We start from the raw sequence: 20,581 nt of genomic DNA, 5'->3' as shown, positions 1-20,581 counted from the left end.
CTCCAGTCTTCAGTGTCACATGATCTTCAGAAATCAGTATAATATGCTGATCTGCTGCTCGAGAAACATTTCTGATTATTATCAATGTTGAACACAGTCGTGTACATTTTTTTTCAGGATTCTTTGATGAATAGAAAGATTTAAAGATAAAAAATATCTGAAATAAAAAGCTTTTGTAACATTGTACACTCTACCATTCAGAAGCTTGGAGTCAGTATAATTATAGAAATTAATACTTTTATTTAGCAAGGATGCTTTAAATTGATCAAAAGTAGCATTTATAATGTTACAAAAGATTTCTATTTCAGATAAATGCTGTTCTTCTGAACTTTCTATTCATCAAAGAAACCTGAAACAATTCTACTCAGCTGTGTTCAGCACTGATAATAATAATAAATGTTTCTCGAGCAGCAGATCAGCATATTATACTGATTTCTGAAGATCATGTGACACTGAAGACTGGAGGAATGGTGCTGAAAATACAGCTGCGCATCACAGAAATACATTACAGTTTAACACAGATTCACAGAGAACAGTTACTTTAAATAAACATATTTTACTGCTTTTGCTGTACTTTGGTTCAAATAAATGCAGGCTTGGTGAGCAGAAGAGACTTCTTTTAAAAAAAAAAAACACATTAAAATTACCGTCCAGAAAGGTTTGACTGGTCGTGTATAAAGGAGCTGAAATGTGGAAGAAACATCTGAGTGCATTGTAGCCTGATGTCTTTGTGGCTGTATGTTGACTGGCTGCTCAAGACATGAGATCATGCTAAATGGGAATTACAAAGCTATAAATTGTGGAAGACCAGTTACATAATTCTCCTGTACATGCCTTGAACATTGAGATGTGATGTGGATTTAAAAAAAATCCATATTTGTCAACTACCCAAATGCACTGGCGTTTTACGGGTGACTGAAGGGTTAGTTAACTGTTTACTGACTCATGTCGTTCTGTGGAACACGAGGAGAATCTTTATCATGGCTGTCAGGCTCCAGAAATGCCCATAAAAGCAGCAGTCGTCCACATGCCAGGGCTTGAGGTCACTGAGGATTGCTCAGATGTTTTCCTTTTGCATTTCACAGTCAACATTAGAGAGAGTCAATGATGACTGAATTCCCGTTTTTGGGTGATTAAAACACTTTTTTTTATTTCTCTAAGCTGATTCATGTCCCAGTCAGTGAGTTTATGCATGAAAAACAAATCTTCTGCCGTATCTTATTTGCCTTGTTTATGTCTGAGGTCATCAGTCACGATCGTTTCACTGCACGTGTTTCTCCTCATGCCACAGAGTAATGAATGTGACTCATTAAACAGTTCAGATTGCCGTTTATGTCCGTGGTGTTTTATGACGCACGTGGTTGTGGTGATGTACTGTGAGCTGACTGTATTGATGATTACATTTGGGGTGTGTGTTACTATTATGGCTGGACGATGTGGCCAAAAATTCATATCTCTCTATTTTTTGGCTGATTTACGATATACGGTATATATATATATATATAGCTCTGTATTTTCTGCGTTTTTGCATTTGGATTTTAAAAAAATCAGTGTGTGTATATAGATGTCTAACAAGCCATACATCAATGGAAAGCTTATTTATTCAGCTTTCAGATGATGCATTAATCTCACTTTCAAAAAAATGACCCTTATGACTGGTTTTGTGCTCCAGGGTCACATGTTAACATGCATTCTCACATTCATTGTCATGTATTGGTCTGTTTGCAGAAGCGCTTCAGCGGCCGGATTTCGAGGCCCCGGGTCTGTCCGAGGCGGCGCGCTGGAACTCCAAAGAGAATCTGCTGGCGGGACCCAGCGAAAATGACCCCAATCTGTTCGTAGCGCTGTATGACTTCGTCGCGAGCGGCGATAACACTCTCAGCATCACCAAAGGTCAGACACGCATCGCATGCTTCATCATCCGAACACGTTAAACACCGTAATCACTGCTAGCTTCAACGCCACAGAAATTAACATCTGTCAATAATGTGCTAGTGAACATACTCCTTTTAATTATGAAAGTTTTAAAGTTGTTAAATTGACCCTCATGTTGTATTCCGGTCATTTGGATCTGGAGAGGATTTTCCTTTTCCCCGAAAATGCTAGTTAATGACATTAGAATAAAACAAGCACAGGGTGTAACAATCCCCCCCACATTGGTACTCTTGTGGTGTTTCCAGGTCAAAAATGACCAGCCTACAAAAAATTGCATTATGCTATTTGTATTCAATCCTTTTATCAACTTGTTTTCTTTCGATTAACACAGGTTTTGTTTGTTTTTGGAGATGATTGATCATAGGCCTCATTGATCTGAGCTTGTGCACCTCAATTTTAGTGAATATGGCCAAAACTATCCGTAAATAATGTTTTTTCACTCCTAAACTGAGGAGCATTGAGATCTTTGATCAGTCAGCTGATTAAAGAAACACAAAACCTAAGCTAATTAAAAGAAAACAAGTTGACAAAGAGCTTTTCTGATAATATCGTATAACAAGATTACAAGCAATTTTTAAAAGGGCGGTCATTTTTGACGAGGAACACCAAATGAGGTGAAGAAACCGTTTACAGTAAAGTCTCCTTTAAGATGGGCATCAACAGCAGAATGCACATTAGTGAATGAGTGTTTATTTGGGACTCCTGCAGTCACCGCATGAGAGAAGCTGCTCTTTGTTCCGCCGTTTATTAGCAGTCATATGAGGTCACATGTCTGACTGGAAATCCACATATTTGCTGCGCATTCTTCATCTCCTCCTCTTCCTTTATCTTACTCAACATGTCAGTTCTTTCCATCCGGCCCGTGAAAATCAGTGAGGGGAAGATCTACAGCCATCCAGACGCCCCTCACTTCATTAGATAACGACAGCGTGTGGATTCAGTGCCTGGAATAACGATATTTCACCGTTTTATAACGAGCTGTTATTAGTGCATCTCCTATAGATGTCCCAGACAGGAGGTTAGTTAGTACAGCTTTGTTCATTCAGCAGATGCTTTTATCGAATGCGAACCCCGCAAGCAATTCGTCGAAGAGCCAAAAATAGTACACATAGTGTCGCAAGTCTTTATGATAAACACTTCATGAATTTGATGGAGATCAAAAATGAAAAAAGGAGGATTTTGCGCTTGGTTCCATTCACATGTAACACGATTGCAAGTCAATAATAGAATCCATCAAAAAGCAAAAACACTCAATTCTTTGATTATGCATCCAAATAAAAGGTTGATTCTGTATTTCTCTGTATCTCCTCTGGATGTATTTGTAAATTGCCAGTGAAGTAAATGGTCTGTCACTGATTCATTCATTTAATCGATTAGATACACGTGTGTTGATAATGTGAGGAGCTGAATCGAAAAATGAAGCGTTTCGATAGAAAGTGAACCCTGAGGGAGGTCCTGCATGACCGAAACATCTGTCGATTTTAATATGCTCTGACTGAGCACTTTATAAGAATAAAAGAAGAATGCTAGTATCTCGGCATGTAATCCTTTTATTCGGATGCATAGCAAACGAATTTCAAGAATTGAGTTTTTTTAGCTGTTTGATGGAGATCAGACATCTAATGTGGATGAGCTGATCACTGACAGCCGCTAGGCATCAGAATCGCTTCACATGAGAACATATCTATAACGGGAAGCCATGTGTAAGTTCTTATTTGCACCGTCATTTTAAAAAGGCAAATTCTTGCTGCGTTCCAATTAAAAACCAACTCCTTGAAGTGCATCTAAATATACTTAATGAGCTTGTGCTATGCAAAATGATGCCGTTTTTTTTTCTTAGAGCCAGCGGACACTAGGGCTGCAGAGTTAATTGTATTTTAATCATAAACCAAAAGCATTTCGACACCCTGGGTTGCCAGTTGCTGGAAAACACAGCGTATTGCACCCATGGAAGCCAGCAAACTCAGTCAGAGATCGCAGATTCTACCTGAGCTAAAAAGCTTCAGCAGTCATAGGAAAGTTTCTTTGACCAGAGGCGTTTTTTTTAAACGCAGATAAATCAACTTGTAAGGCTCGTCACCTTCAATTGACCTATCGGTAAGCCCCTCCCCTCGAACGCAGATGAGCCAATGGCAGTTGAGTATCAGTTGCACAGAAAGCAGACCTCGGACATCTGTAGGTTTCAGCGCCATAGAGAAAGAGCTTGCATCGTTTTTATGGGGTTTATGCTTCAAAAATGGAAAAACGTTGTGTCTGGGGTACTTGTAACACTGATTCCAGGGATCCTGAGAGCATAGGCAATGGGATTTATTTTATTATATTTCCTAAACCCAATCAAACCGAAGCAAAGTGTCCCAAAGCATTCCCCCCCAATCCCAATTATGACAAAAACGTTCGTTTTCTGGTTGTCATACACTCATTAAGTTATAAAGTTGTCACTTCCAGACATCATTGGTAATGTTATTGTTTTAGTGTTTATGCAAACAAAATATAATAAATATTAAAAATAAAGCTTAAAGCTTGTAAATCGAAACCTTTGATGCAGCGGGAGTAGATGTGCATCTGTTTTTAATTCACACTTTCCACGATTACAACGGCACAGCTGTAAATCAATTATTTTTCGGCCTTAACTCTTTCCCTGCCATTGACGAGTTATCTCGTCTTTTAGAAGACAGCGCTTCCCCGCCAAAGACGAGTTTTTACGGCTTTCCGTGTTTTCACTGTTATACACTCGGAGCGCTATTACACATCTTCTGAACGAGTACAAAACCTCCCGAACAAAAACACATGTGTACAGGACGGAGAAACCAGCGATGTCTTATGCAAACAGATGCATATGAAAAATAATGCGATCGTCAGCAATAGACAGCATATAAATGAAAACGGCATAATGCTACGGAGTGAAATGTTGATCCAGGACGTGGTATATGTCTGCAAGCTTTGGAGGCGTTGTTGGAAGCGATTTACTGGATTTATGCTTTGATAATCGTACTGAATCCAGATCTAGTTTTTGATAAATTAGATTTTCACAACTTTTTGCTCAAAATGCATTTATGAAACCTACCTATATTGAAGTGTTGCTGAAAAAGAATGCTTTAAGCTAGAATGAAACAGATTTTTTTTTGTTTTAGTAGAGGCTCTGATCTTTAGTTTGGTGTATTGCATATTCAAATATTCATACAGCAAAATATACTGGAGGCCATCAAATTTTAGTGAAAATCATCAAAATCGCTGGCGGGGAAAGAGTTAATAGACATTGAAATGACTTTGACATAATGCTCTGATCAGGAGAGAAGCTGAGGGTTCTGGGATACAATCACAATGGCGAGTGGTGCGAGGCGCAGACCAAGAACGGCCAGGGCTGGGTTCCCAGCAACTACATCACGCCCGTCAACAGCCTGGAGAAGCACAGCTGGTACCACGGGCCCGTGTCCCGCAACGCCGCCGAGTACCTTCTGAGCAGCGGCATCAACGGCAGCTTCCTGGTGCGCGAGAGCGAGAGCAGCCCGGGACAGAGGTCCATCTCGCTGCGCTGCGAGGGCCGCGTCTACCACTACCGCATCAACACGGCCTCCGACGGCAAGGTGAGCTTCAGAACCAGAGAGTGTTTCTACTGATGCTTCACAAGCCTGACAGCAGTGACAGTGAAGTGATTACAGATAATATCAGATTATACACATCTGATTAGCGGCGGCTGAAATACACAATCTCACTAGTCTGAAATATACTTTTACATGTAGTCGTTTAGCAGATGCTTTTATCCAAAGCGACTTACAAATGAGGACAATAAAAGCAATCAAAACTAACAAAAGAGCAATGATATGCGAGTGCTATAACAAGTCTCAGTTAGCTTAACACTGTACATGTAGCAAGGTTTGTTTTTTTCTTTAATTATATAATAAATCAAAAGAAAACAGATAGAATAGAGCAAGCTAGTTTTCTTTTAAGAAAACAAGCAGTTAGTAAATGAATGGAATGCAAGTCTAAGTTTTTTATTTTTTAAAGAATAGAGTTAGAATAGAAAGTGCTAGAGTTAGAGGGCCAAATAAAGATGGAACAGATGTGTTTTTAGTCGTTTCTTGAAGATGGCTAAGGACTCAGCTGCTGGGATTGAGTTGGGCAGGTCATTCCACCGGGAGGGAACAGTTAATGTAAAAGTCTGTGAAAGTGATTTTGTGCCTCTTTGGGATGAACAATAAAGCGCCGTTCACTTGCAGAACGCAAGCTTCTAGAGAGCAATTTCGTTTGAGAATGCTGCGTGATGTGTACAAATAAAACTAGTTTGGAATATCTAGGGCCGTATGATTTCTGCGATGCGGAAAACACGGACGGAATCCAAGTCATAGAAACGGAATTTACTGTGTAACGCGGAATGTCACGAGATTTGCCAAATTTAGGACGGATGCATCAAAAGTAGGTCAGTACACCTAAATCAGACCATGAACTAAATCAGATATGGACTAGTGTCACTGAATATTAAACCGCAAAAATACTATTTGACTATGAATCCTGCATGTTCTGCGTGTCTCTGTGTGAATGAATGGCGCATTTAATAAAATCAATTAATTAGAGAAGCTTCTGATTCTTAATATTTAATGAAACCATTAAAATGGAATCCAGAAAATGTATGGTAAACTGAATTTTGTTAAAAAAAAATTTTAAAAAAAAAAAACATTTGGGGGGGGACGGTTTAAAAGGCCTGAATGCAATTTTTGTTAAACTTTTAATAAATCTGCATATCATTGCTCTTTTGTTGATTTAGATTTCTTCCGTTGTCCTCATTTGTAAGTGGATTTAGATAAAAGCGTCTGCTAAATGACAATGTAAATTTAAATTGCTGTTTAATATAGTACGTTTCTTGATTTCAATTAATTAGACATGATTTTTGATTAATACAATTTAAATGTAACCATTAAACCAGAGTCTAGGGGGAAAAAAACATAATCTGGAAAAATTTAAATGGAAAAAATGGAATTTGGGAAAAAATAGAACCGATTTCATAGGGCCCTAAATATCTCATTTTTAAAAGCTCAAGCCCTTTTCAGTCGTTGATGAGTGAGTCCATGTGTCACGCATGCACTGCTGCGCTCATTCCTCGCATGCCTGACGCGCCTCGGCCGCCTCACACTTCCCTGCTGGAATCTCCAGTGTAAGCCGTCAGGAATGAGCCCCACACACCATTCCAGCTCAGCTGCTCACTTTTAACCTGCTCTGAGGGTTCAAAATGTACACAATTGCTTAAACGTTGGCAATTAGTAAGGATAGCTGCTTTTAATAATTACACAGCCGGTATCATATAACTCCATTCAGGACACTCGACAGATAAACATGACATGAATCTGAGTTCTTGACCCTCCTGCTACAGCTGAAGCATATGGATGAATAAAGTATTCAAAATGCAGTTATCACACCAATGAATAGTTAAAAAGGTGCATTTAAACACACTCGAATGCACTGAAGAAGCCTCATTAATGCATTCACGCAGGAACAACCAGGATTTAACAGGAAACAGTGTATCACTCTTGAATGTTACAGTGTGTTAACTCTTGCTCCTGCTACAGCTGAAGCATATGGATGAATAAAGTATTCAAAATGCAGTTATCACACCAATGAATAGTTAAAAAGGTGCATTTAAACACACTCGAATGCACTGAAGAAGCCTCATTAATGCATTCACACAGGAACAACCAGGATTTATGATTTAATGTTTCAGATGGATGTCTTTAGCACATAACGTTTAAAAGAGATTGATATTTACATGTTTACATGCTTTGTTTCAGTTATGGCTGTTTATATCAAGTCTGTGGATAAATATAGTCTCTGAAGTGGCTTCGAAAATGCACATTTATATCATTGCACAAGTTATGCAACAACTATTCATACTCGCGTGAGATGTGAAATGCTGGACTCAAATCATTTTAAAACATTGGTTATATTTGACCCTGGACCACAAAACCAGTCATAAGGGGTTTTTTTTTTTGCTGAATAAATAATCTTTCCATTGATGTATGGTTTGTTAGGATCAGACAATATTTGAAAATCTGGAATCTGAGGGTGCAAAAAAATCTAAATATTGAGAAAATCATCTTTAAAGTTGTTCAAATGAAGTTCTTAGCAATGCATATTACTAATCAAACATTGTTTATGGTAGGAAATTTACAAAATATCTTAATATCCTAATGATTTTTGGCATAAAAGAGAAATGTATAATTGTGACCCATACAATGTATTGTTGGCTATTGCTACAAATATCCCCCAGCGACTCAACACTGCTTTTGTGCTGCAGGGACACAGATGAGAAAACATGAATTTAAAAAAAAGATGTGCACTGATAAAACATTTATAATAAACCTTGCATATTCCTTAGAGATAGGAATAGTCCATTTTGTTTTCATGGTGACTTTAATGCGATGTCTCCTGGGTTCAGCGGCCAGTCGTTTTATCTTAACTTGTGTATTGTGTCTTCTGCTGGGTTTGTAGGCTCGGTTCTGTGCTGTTATCTCGCTCACGCTCTCGTGTCTGTTCCTCTGCAGCTGTATGTTTCGTCGGAGAGCCGCTTTAACACTCTGGCGGAGCTGGTTCACCATCATTCCACCGTGTCTGACGGTCTGATCACCACGCTGCATTACCCAGCGCCCAAACGCAACAAGCCCACCATCTACGGCGTCTCGCCCAACTACGACAAGTGGGAGATGGAGCGCACAGATATCACCATGAAGCACAAGCTGGGAGGAGGGCAGTATGGAGAGGTGTACGAGGGCGTCTGGAAGAAATACAACCTGACCGTGGCTGTCAAAACACTGAAGGTCAGAGACACGTCGAGAACGCATCACACTGCAAAAAATGATTCTCTTACTTAGTATTTTCGTCTTGTTTTCTAGTATAAATATCTAAACATTTTTCAAAAAAATTGTTTTCTTAAAAAAAAAAAAAAGTTTTTAATTTTTGTTAGTTTTTGCTTAAAATTAACAAATATCTGCCAGTAGGACAAGAAAAATTATCTTAATTCAAAGGCTAAAAAAGAACCCTATTGGCACCCCTTTACTCATTTTTAGCAAAAACTAACAAAATTGATAATTTTTTCAGAAAACAAGACGCATCTTATTTAATTCAAGATGCATTCACAAGTAAAATGACATAAGATATTAAGTCTTCTTTTCTAAAAAAAAAAAAAAAAACACAAAAACATAAAAATGTTGTTAGTTTTTGCTTAAAACAAGCAAAAACATCTGCCAGTGGGACAAGAAAAATATCTTAATTCAAAGGCTAAACCAGATTTTTAGTTTTTGCCCCATTGGCAGATGTTTTTGCTCGTTTTAAGCAAAAACTAACAACATTTTTATAATTTTTATTTTTTTTAGAAGACAAGACATGATATCTCAAGTCATTTTACTTGTCATGGGAATGCATCTTGATTCAAAAATGTTTAGATATTTATACTAGAAAACAAGATGAAAATACTAAGTAAGAGAATCATTCTGGCTTAATGCCGTGAGGTGGTGTTTGTAGTTTTGCTCATGCTTTCTGAGGATGAGGCCATGTTTACTTCCGGCACTTCTGCCGCATGACGGATCAATATAATGAAAATACCGTCAAATAATCCTAATTTAGCATTGATTTTCTCTGCCGTCTGTGGCCCTCTATTGCATGAGAGCATGACAATCCTAATGCAGCGATGAATGCTGGCTGAGAACAGTTTTTGCTCTTGTGCAGGAGGACACAATGGAAGTGGAGGAGTTTTTAAAAGAAGCTGCGGTCATGAAAGAAATCAAACACCCAAACCTGGTGCAGCTCTTAGGTGAGTCCATTTGTGCAGGGACTAAAGCTAACAAATTGTGGAAACGCATCACGTTTTTATTGATGATCAAATTATAAATAGTAAATCAATACAGTGTCACTGTAATACTAGTGAACTGTGAAGTACTTCTTCATAGTAAATAAATGTAATGTATTTATTAGTGCTGGGCAAAGATCAATCGCATCCAAAATAAACGTTTTGTGTACATAATATACAGTATGTGCGTGTTATTATGTGTATATAAATACACATGCATGTATATATTTAAGAAAAATATTTATATATTAAATATATGATTTATATAAATATATACATGTATGTGTATCTCATAGATGGTCTATCTACATGAACATTTGTATCTTCATCTTAACATAATTTATCTAGAAGCAGCATGATGTGCAAATGTAAAGCGCAAACTTTCTCAAATGACTCAAGCACATCAAATTACTGTATCAATGTAATGTGCTACATTAGTGGAAAAAATATCATTTTTACTGTAATTTGGAATTATAAGCAATTTTCAAAAAAGGCCAGTTCAATCGGGGTTGTTTGCAAATTTACATTTATTTTCAATTAAAACACACTCTAGATGAAGACAAAGTCTTAAACACTTGTTTCATAACTTAGTTCAGTTTAGAGATGACATTAATATGAAATAAGAATCATCATCGGTTCATCGCTGTTTGCAATTTCTAATTTTAAAGAGAAGAAAGTCACAAGAAACAGCCTTGATTTGAATATTATTTCTTAGTTAAACGAGAGGTCAAATAATGTCATAATAGTCGTCAAAGCAGCACTTTTGTAACCAATCCACTTCAACCAGTAATTAGAAGACTTCATGCAAAAAAAATGTATTTTCTTTAACGCAACAAGCCCACCATCTACGGCGTCTCGCCCAACTACGACAAGTGGGAGATGGAGCGCACAGATATCACCATGAAGCACAAGCTGGGAGGAGGGCAGTATGGAGAGGTGTACGAGGGCGTCTGGAAGAAATACAACCTGACCGTGGCTGTCAAAACACTGAAGGTCAGAGACACGTCGAGAACGCATCACACTGCAAAAAATGATTCTCTTACTTAGTATTTTCGTCTTGTTTTCTAGTATAAATATCTAAACATTTTTCAAAAAAATTGTTTAAAAAAAAAAAAAAAAAAGTTTTAAATTTTTGTTAGTTTTTGCTTAAAATTAACAAAAATATCTGCCAGTAGGACAAGAGAAATTATCTTGATTCAAAGGCTAAACCAGATTTTTTTGTTTTTGCCCCATTGGCAGATGTTTTTGCTCGTTTTAAGCAAAAACTAACATTTTTATAATTTTTATTTTTTTTAGAAGACAAGACATGATATCTCAAGTCATTTTACTTGTCGATGTATTTTCTTTCTTAGTATTTTCATCTTGTTTTCTAGTATAAATATCTAAACATTTTTGAATCAAGATGCATTCACATAAGATATTAAGTCTTGTTTTCTAAATAAAAACATCAACATTTTGCTAGTTTTTGCTTAAAACGAGTACAAATATCTGCCAGTGGGGTAAGAACAATGATCTTAATTCAAAGGCTAAACAATATTATTTTTCTTACATTTACATTTAGTCATTTTGCAGACGCTTTTATCCAAAGTGACTTACACTTGAATACATAAAGCGATTTATTTTTATTTTTTATACACAGGAAGTGCTCGTAAATCCCAAGTTTCAGCATTGTTTAAATAAGTACACGCTAGAAAGGGAAGGAATAAATAAGAGAAAGACACTTTTTATTTTTTTGCCCCATTGGAATTTTTTTTTTCAGAAAACAAGACATGATATCTCAAGTCATTTTACTTGTCATGGGAATGCATCTTGATTCAAAAATGTTTAGATATTTATACTAGAAAACAAGATGAAAATCAATGTATTTATTAGTGCTGGGCAAAGATCAATCGCATCCAAAATAAACGTTTTGTGTACATAATATACAGTATGTGCGTGTTATTATGTGTATATAAATACACATGCATGTATATATTTAAGAAAAATATTTATATATTAAATATATGATTTATATAAATATATACATGTATGTGTATCTCATAGATGGTCTATCTACATGAACATTTGTATCTTCATCTTAACATAATTTATCTAGAAGCAGCATGATGTGCAAATGTAAAGCGCAAACTTTCTCAAATGACTCAAGCACATCAAATTACTGTATCAATGTAATGTGCTACATTAGTGGAAAAAATATCATTTTTACTGTAATTTGGAATTATAAGCAATTTTCAAAAAAGGCCAGTTCAATCGGGGTTGTTTGCAAATTTACATTTATTTTCAATTAAAACACACTCTAGATGAAGACAAAGTCTTAAACACTTGTTTCATAACTTAGTTCAGTTTAGAGATGACATTAATATGAAATAAGAATCATCATCGGTTCATCGCTGTTTGCAATTTCTAATTTTAAAGAGAAGAAAGTCACAAGAAACAGCCTTGATTTGAATATTATTTCTTAGTTAAACGAGAGGTCAAATAATGTCATAATAGTCGTCAAAGCAGCACTTTTGTAACCAATCCACTTCAACCAGTAATTAGAAGACTTCATGCAAAAAAAATGTATTTTCTTTCTTAGTATTTTCATCTTGTTTTCTAGTATAAATATCTAAACATTTTTGAATCAAGATGCATTCACATAAGATATTAAGTCTTGTTTTCTAAATAAAAACATCAACATTTTGCTAGTTTTTGCTTAAAACGAGTACAAATATCTGCCAGTGGGGTAAGAACAATGATCTTAATTCAAAGGCTAAACAATATTATTTTTCTTACATTTACATTTAGTCATTTTGCAGACGCTTTTATCCAAAGTGACTTACACTTGAATACATAAAGCGATTTTTTTAAATTTTTTTTATACACAGGAAGTGCTCGTAAATCCCAAGTTTCAGCATTGTTTAAATAAGTACACACTAGAAAGGGAAGGAATAAATAAGAGAAAGACACTTTTTATTTTTTTGCCCCATTGGAATTTTTTTTTCAGAAAACAAGACATGATATCTCAAGTCATTTTACTTGTCATGGGAATGCATCTTGATTCAAAAATGTTTAGATATTTATACTAGAAAACAAGATGAAAATCATTTTTTGCAGTGTGTGTTTGAGTTTTTGGTCTATGAAGCATGATTCGTCCAATGATGTTCTGGAGGAATGTGCTTCTAAATGAAGCGTCCTTCACAAAGAGCCTGTGTTTTTCTCTGATGTCAGGTGTCTGCACACGGGAACCTCCGTTTTACATCATCACCGAGTTCATGACCCACGGAAACCTGCTGGATTACCTGCGTGAGTGTAATCACGAGGAGGTCAATGCTGTGGTGCTGCTCTACATGGCCACGCAGATCTCCTCCGCCATGGAATATCTGGAGAAGAAGAACTTCATCCACAGGTGATTTTTCAGATTTTATCGAGTAATTCAAATTTAATGTTTTGCCACAAGTTTATTTTTTAGAAATCGAAGAACTCGCGATTTTGAATAGAAATATTTCCAAATGTTAGAATTAGACACTTCTACAATATAACGGTGAAGAGAAAAGAACGCATGTCGGCGCACGTGATTAAGCGCTCTGTGAAGGACCAGACGTAGAATATAGCACTAAGCGCCTTCACACAGAATGTGCTTTTGTGTTGACAAAGATATGCGACGCAGGCAGTGGAAAGGGAAACACATGCAAGAAGATGGGAGTGAACTTGTTTTAACTTGAGCGGTGTTTGTAGAAAGCCGTTTGATGCATGAGACACGAGCGCAACTCTCAAATGTGTTCATGTTTACATAGAATAAACAATTGGAAAAACAGCGCAATCGAATATAAAACCTGTGAAGAACTACTACTGTATGACTGATATTTCATGTTTGCATCATGCTGACAGGCTAAAAGCTGCTGTTTGTTTTTACAGAACATTTATAGTTAATAACTGGTGTTACATATTTAGTCATCTTGAATTTGAATCACCTTGACTTTTGAGATTTTATTTTAAGCATTTTCCTTGTATTATTTCTGAACACATAATATGTATAAGACAAGTTTGCACAAGATGTAGTTGTAGTTCATGCATCTTTTCTGCAAAGATATTTCACAAGTCATTTGTTTAACATTTACAACCTGTGCGCTGCACTTGGAATATAATTTTCTTATACAGGGTTTATAAAGAAAAAGTTTCTTGAATCATGCTGTAGTTACATTTTCAAGTTGACTAGTTAAAAATCGTAGAAAACATCAAGAATCGGTCAAACGTTCTGAAAAATCGAGATTTAAATGTTTTGCCATATCGCCCAGCCCTAGGACAAAGGGACAACATAGTATTAGTAATAGTAGGAAGTGACGCGTTTCCAGTTACGATCTGGCTCTTGTTTCAGGGATCTGGCTGCCCGTAACTGCTTAGTTGGGGAAAACCACTTGGTTAAAGTGGCAGATTTTGGACTGAGTCGCCTGATGACTGAAGAAACCTACATAGCCCATGTAGGAGCCAAGTTTCCCATTAAATGGACCGCCCCGGAGAGTCTGGCCTATAACAAATTCTCCATCAAGTCAGACGTGTGGGGTAAGCAGAAGTCAATGAATTCACTTCCCAGGTCGAGATGTATCGGTGTTATCTCATGTGTAAAGCTGACATTTTTGCTTGAACTCTTTAGCATTTGGAGTCCTGCTTTGGGAAATCGCCACCTATGGGTTGTCTCCGTATCCTGGAATCGACTTGTCCCAAGTGTACGAGCTACTAGAGAAAGATTACCGCATGGACAGACCCGAGGGATGCCCAGAGAAAGTCTATGAGCTCATGAGGGCCTGTAAGTAGCTCTTTAGATCAGGACCTAAAGGTAGACAAGCTTAAGTGTTTGAACAAGATAATTACAGTTAAATGTGACCTATTATGCCCCTTTTAACAAGATGTAAAATAAGTCTCTGATGTCCCCAGAGTGTGTATGTGAAGTTTTAGCTCAAAATACCTCACAGATCATTTTTTATAGCTTGTTAAAATTGCCACTTTTAAGGGTATCAGCCAAAACGTTTTTGAGACGTATGAGCGTTTTTGTGTTTGTCCCTTTAAATGCAAATGAGCTGGTGCTCCCGCCCCCCTTTTCAGAAGAGGGTGGAGCTTTAAGAGCTGGCAAAAACAAGACCGGACAATCTCACGCACTGAAATCCATGTATCATCCGTTCACTAGTTTTTTTTATTTAATATTAAAAGTAGAAAAAAGAGAGAACTGCTCCTTTTCTAATTTTTTCCCAAGAAACGAAAAACAAGAATTCGGCTTAATTTTTAGTTTTTCGTTCTGGGGTAGAAAAATGAATAAACCGCTTGAATATTCGATTTCTACATGTGAAAGTCTATGAGCTCATGAGGGCCTGTAAGTAGCTCTTTAGATCAGGACCTAAAGGTAGACAAGCTTAAGTGTTTGAACAAGATAATTACAGTTAAAGGTGACCTATTATGCCCCTTTTAACAAGATGTAAAATAAGTCTCTGATGTCCCCAGAGTGTGTATGTGAAGTTTTAGCTCAAAATACCTCACAGATCATTTTTTATAGCTTGTTAAAATTGCCACTTTTAAGGGTATCAGCCAAAACGTTTTTGAGACGTATGAGCGTTTTTGTGTTTGTCCCTTTAAATGCAAATGAGCTGGTGCTCCCGCCCCCCTTTTCAGAAGAGGGTGGAGCTTTAAGAGCTGGCAAAAACAAGACCGGACAATCTCACGCACTGAAATCCATGTATCATCCGTTCACTCGTTTTTTTTATTTAATATTAAAAGTAGAAAAAAGAGAGAACTGCTCCTTTTCTAATTTTTTCCCAAGAAACGAAAAACAAGAATTCGGCTTAATTTTTAGTTTTTTGTTCTGGGGTAGAAAAATGAATAAACCGCTTGAATATTCGATTTCTACATGTGGGCGGGAATTGACCGTTAACAAGGAGCTTGATTGACAGGCGATCTGACCAATCAGAACGCGAATATAATGTACCGCCGCTGCTATCCGCCATCTTGCCCGACAGCTACGGCCGGTCTCCACAGAAATCCATGTTAAAACGGGGTAAAAATGATCGACTGAATTGAAACTTTTTCAATATAATTAAATATAAAAATGTGTGGAGGGTTAAGCTGTGCTGTTGTAGGCTGCCACAGAAACGGCAATAAGCGAAGGAATTCCTTTAAAGCGTTTTTTGTGTTCCGCGGTTGACATAAAACACTTTCTGATGTTTATTCATGTTCATTGCGTGCTTCACATAAATATGAAAAGACGATCGGTTCACGTGGCAATACAGCGATCTGTCACGACACATTAAAGAACCACAAAATGATATTTATTGTTTGAATTTCTTTAAAAATTACACAATTTAAAAGCTGAGAGTCCTGAGACCTTGTTTCATAGCAGAAGTAACCAGCTCCGTCTTGTCTGTCGGTGTGTTGTCAGTTTCCTCTGCGATGTATTTTTCACTGCGTGAGAACATGTGTGTAGTGTGAGAGCAGCATTGTTTGTCGGGGATAGCAACAGTAACTAAGGAGGGCGTGTCTTTGCGAACGGTCAATTAAACGCCCCTTTCTGCTGATTGGTCAGCCGAAGATCAACCGTGCCGTCATCAGTTCTTCCGCAGTTCCTCGAGGAAGAATAATAGTCCTCCGGGTGTACGGTTTCTTAATGCGTGATGACGACGTAGCCGATGAAAAGTAGCCGTTTTCACATTTTTCTATTTTCAATATTAAATCAAAAAAACCTTCTGCTAATTCATGCCTGAACGCTAGGTGGCGCCGAATAACAATGTATTTTTCCTCCGATATGGATTTAACATCGTCCACTACTCAATATACAGCTTTAAATGAATAAAGCTAAAGTAAGTTTGGTTTTACACCAGAAATACAAACTATCTATAATGCTTACAAGTCCTTTAGCCTTAGTGCCAAGAAGCTTTTTCAGAAATGCAATTTGGAAAACAAAATATGGCGCGCTTGCTTTGGAGCTGATGGTCGTGCACGAAGCGTTGGAATTGATCCCTCTTTCAGAATCAACTTTTGCAAAAGTCCAGCGTTGACCTAACCCTCCTTTGTTAAGCAGTCCGGTGTAAAATGATTGGCACAAACATAGGACTTGTGGCGCTGACATTGTGTATCTCCAGCAGCTACAGCAGGAAAACAGTAAAGGTGGACTGCTTTTTCTCACTCAGGGCTGTGTCTATGCTAATAGGGCAGAGAACGTCACAAATGGGCGGGATTTCTCCCTAAATCTGGAATTGCGTGTTCAGAGAGACTGTTTATGATTTATTGGGATTATAAAAATAAAAATTAGTGGGTGGATTTTTACCATTATAGGCTGGTTGTTTTTGCACACCGTGTTCAAACACCTTATAAAAGTGAATTTTGCACAATAGGTCCCCTGTGAACTGTATTAATACAGGCCCTTTGGACTGACCTGTGCGTTTCTGTCTTTAGGTTGGAGGTGGAACCCTGCAGAGCGGCCTTCTTTTGCTGAAACCCACCAGGCGTTTGAGACGATGTTTCAAGAGTCCAGCATCTCCGACGGTGAGACTCTATCTCTGGAGATTTAGAGAAATGAATGTGTACTTTCTTGTGGCTCATCTTCACTTTTAATGGGTTGCAGAGGTGGAGAAAGAGTTGGGCAAAAAGGGTAAGAAGCTGACACTGGGTCCGATACAGCAGGCTCCAGAACTTCCCACTAAGACGAGGACACTGCGAAGACATACGGACAGCAGGGATGGCGACAGTCCCGGTAAGCGGCGCTCTCCCAACATTCACAGTGAATTCTGAGCTGCTTTTCTGCAGACTGATGAAGCTGTACCTTTTCCAGACGCAGCAGAGGCCGAGGTAACCGGGCCCCCGATGCTCCCGAGGCCTGTCCTTGATAGCAACTTAAACGAAGACGATCGCCTCCTAGCCAAAGATAAAGATAAGTTCCGAATGAATCCGTTCAGTTTAATCAAGAAAAAGAAGAGAACGGCTCCGGCACCACCTAAACGCAGCAGCTCCTTCGGGAAGATGGATGGGCAACTGGATCGTAGAGGACTGGCTTCCGAATGCAGAGATGATTTTAACAATGGCGCTTCCACTAACGACGGCATCGACCCTTCTAAATTGGTCGGCTCCAACAGTACAACGATTGTCGGAGTCACCAATGGAGCCATGGTTTTTCCCGGTCAGCTCTTTCCATCTCATTCACGGAAAAAGGGGACAACATCGGCCGGCGGAGGGAAGCTTGCCACGACTCCACCTGCAGAAGAAGACCCCATGTCAAACTCCAAGCGCTTCTTAAGGTCTTCTTCCACCTCTAGCATGCTTCCGGGGTCCGAGCGCACCGAGTGGAAGTCGGTCACCTTGCCCCGTGATATCCAGTTGTCTCACTTCGACTCGGGAACCTTTGGAGGAAAGCCAGCTCTGCCTCGCAAGAAAGCCGATTGTGTGCCCCGTGGTGGCACCCTTACTCCGCCACCGCGCCTTCCCAAGAAAACCGACTCGGATGCACCAGACGAAGTGTTTAAGGACTCGGAGTCTAGTCCTGGATCAAGTCCTTTGACTCGGACACCGAAGCTCAGCCATCGGACGGAAAGCTCCAAAACGAGCGCCTTGCAAGCAGAGCTGTTCAAACCCAATGTGCTTCCTCTTCCAGGAGACGAATGCAGACCTCGTAGGCTCAAGAACTCTTCCGAAGTCCCTGTACAAAGAGACCGAGAGAAGGGGAAGTTCGCCAAACCCAAACCAGCTCCTCCTCCGCCTCCGGTCTCGAGCGGCAAATCCGGAAAGACTTCGAGGAGTCCCACTTTTGACGTTTCTTCAGATACCAAAGCCAAAGGCTCGTCTGAACACAACCCTCCAAGTTCCGGATCCGCAGAACAAGGCAAAGGCATGAGTCTTTCCCAAGAATGTGCTAAGAATGTACCAAAAAACACCTCAAAAGTGCAGCCCCCAAAGACGACTTCTATATCCCCAAGCAGTCAGCTGCCAGGAATGGGAACCGGATCGGCTGCCGGTGATCCGGGATCCAATTTCATTCCCCTCATGACGACCCGCCGCTCACTAAGGAAGACGCGCCAGCCGTCGGAGCGGCTCTCCAACTCCTGCATCACGCGCGAGATGCTCTTGGAGAGCACCGAGCTCCTGCGAGCCGCCATCGGCCGCATTACGGAGCAGACCGGCAGCCATAGCGCGGTGCTGGAAGCCGGCAAGAATCTGTCCAAGTATTGCGCGACCTACGTCGAGTCCATCCAGCAGATGCGCAACAAGTTTGCTTTCCGCGAAGCCATCAATAAGTTGGAGAGCAGCCTGCGCGAGCTGCAGATCTGCCCCGCCGCCACCGGGGGAGCCAACACGCCTCAAGACTTTTCAAAGCTGCTTTCCTCCGTCAAGGAGATCAGTGACATTGTTCAGAGGTAGCGGAGAAGAGCACGGATGCGACCGGTGTCATCTGCGTGTCTGGGGCTTCTCTGGTGATGTGAGCCACCTCGGCTTTTCTCATGCCAAATAGAGGAACGTTTCCGAACGGTTCAGTGTCTTATTACTGTGCACAAGTGCAGGGGAACCGTTCCACTTGGCGATCTTAAGGTAGCCCAGGTTCAAGTCGTAGTGACTTGATTGAGTCTCTGTAATTCCTTGACTTTCCTCACTGCAAAAAATGGTTTTCTTTCTTAGTATTTGTCTTGTTTTCTAGTGTAAATGTCTTCAAATTCTGGAATTAAGATGCTTACTTGACAAGTAAAATGACTTGTCTTGATTTCTGAAAAAATTTAGTTTTTGCTTAAAACAAGTAAAAATATCTGCCAGTGGGGCAAGAAAAATAATCTTGTTAAACCTTTGAGTTGATATTATTTTTCTTACACCATTGGTAGATATTTTTGCTCGTTTTAAGCAAAAAATAACAAAATTTTTATATTTTTTCAGAAAATAAGACAAAATATCTTAAATCATTTTACTTGTCAAGTAAATGCATCCTGATTCAAGAATTTTTAGATATTTAAACTAGAACACGACAAAACTACTAAGCAAAAAACTATTTTTTGCAGTGGCTTCTCTGCGTTTTCTCAAAGTATTTGTTAAAAACAGCAGTATTTCATGACTGACAGAAAAACAACTCATGTGCCTCACACTTCCAAACATTTTTACGGGATCAAAATGTATTTTCTGAAGTACATTCACAATTGATAAAGACTGTTTAGCTTCGTTTTCTTCGTGTGGTTGGTCAATAAAGCGCTTTGTTGCGAGATGTGAACGGTCCCTGTGATATGAGGAACTTCGTTTTGTAATCGAGTGATCGCGTATTGTATGATTGCGACATTGACCTTTGCAGTCGTAAAGTCGGTTTTCCCATCTTTTCCAGGCCCGTCAGGGGTTTTGAACAAGTGTTGCTTCAGCACAATCACAACATAAACACTTTTCCGAAAATACAGTTGCCGTAAAGAGACTTGCTGAACATGGCTCACGGGTCAGTGAACGAAGCACACTACTGTCTCAAGGAGAACGACTTGGGAGTGAGAATCGCCGCTTAAGATGCAGTACATGTATAGATGTGTTTGTAATGTCCTCTGAAGGATCTTCAGTTACCACTGCAGTTGTCCTTTCCAAGGTTTTCCACACAGCACTGACTGAAGCGCTCCGGGATCACAGATTTGTAAGGAACAGCTTTATCCAAAGACCACAAGCCACATGATTCTCGTCGAGACTAAAACTTTCCAGTCTGTTGTGCTTGTGTAATTGAAATAATGCAGTTGTTTTCAGTATTAGTTCATCTGACAGGCCAACCACAAGCTGCCTTGAGTTCAACATGGTACTACCAGTGTTGACATTTCATGGGTTTTTTTATCTCTTAAAATCATG

The 20,581-nt window shown here is 39.0% G+C and overlaps 1 protein-coding gene across 1 annotated transcript in view; it reads left to right on the top strand.

The window, feature by feature from the left end:
* The window catches only part of LOC107566858 (tyrosine-protein kinase ABL1-like), a 33,809-nt gene extending 14,363 nt beyond the window's left edge, over positions 1–19,446 (top strand). The window contains exons 2-11 of the mRNA XM_016252417.1: positions 1,729–1,893; positions 5,224–5,519; positions 8,469–8,741; positions 9,649–9,733; positions 12,980–13,157; positions 14,127–14,311; positions 14,403–14,555; positions 17,189–17,278; positions 17,358–17,486; positions 17,565–19,446. Of these exons, the coding sequence (XP_016107903.1) occupies positions 1,729–1,893; positions 5,224–5,519; positions 8,469–8,741; positions 9,649–9,733; positions 12,980–13,157; positions 14,127–14,311; positions 14,403–14,555; positions 17,189–17,278; positions 17,358–17,486; positions 17,565–19,144 (3,134 nt within the window). The 3' untranslated portion in view covers positions 19,145–19,446. The remainder of the gene's footprint in view (positions 1–1,728; positions 1,894–5,223; positions 5,520–8,468; positions 8,742–9,648; positions 9,734–12,979; positions 13,158–14,126; positions 14,312–14,402; positions 14,556–17,188; positions 17,279–17,357; positions 17,487–17,564) is intronic.
* The last annotated feature ends 1,135 nt before the right edge of the window (positions 19,447–20,581 follow it).

This window comes from Sinocyclocheilus grahami, unplaced genomic scaffold, assembly GCF_001515645.1.
Source record: "Sinocyclocheilus grahami isolate Dianchi unplaced genomic scaffold, SAMN03320097.WGS_v1.1 scaffold1106.1, whole genome shotgun sequence".
NCBI lineage: Eukaryota > Metazoa > Chordata > Actinopteri > Cypriniformes > Cyprinidae > Sinocyclocheilus > Sinocyclocheilus grahami.
Note: the sequence above shows the minus strand (reverse complement) of the source record. Positions and strands in the feature narration are given on the sequence as shown.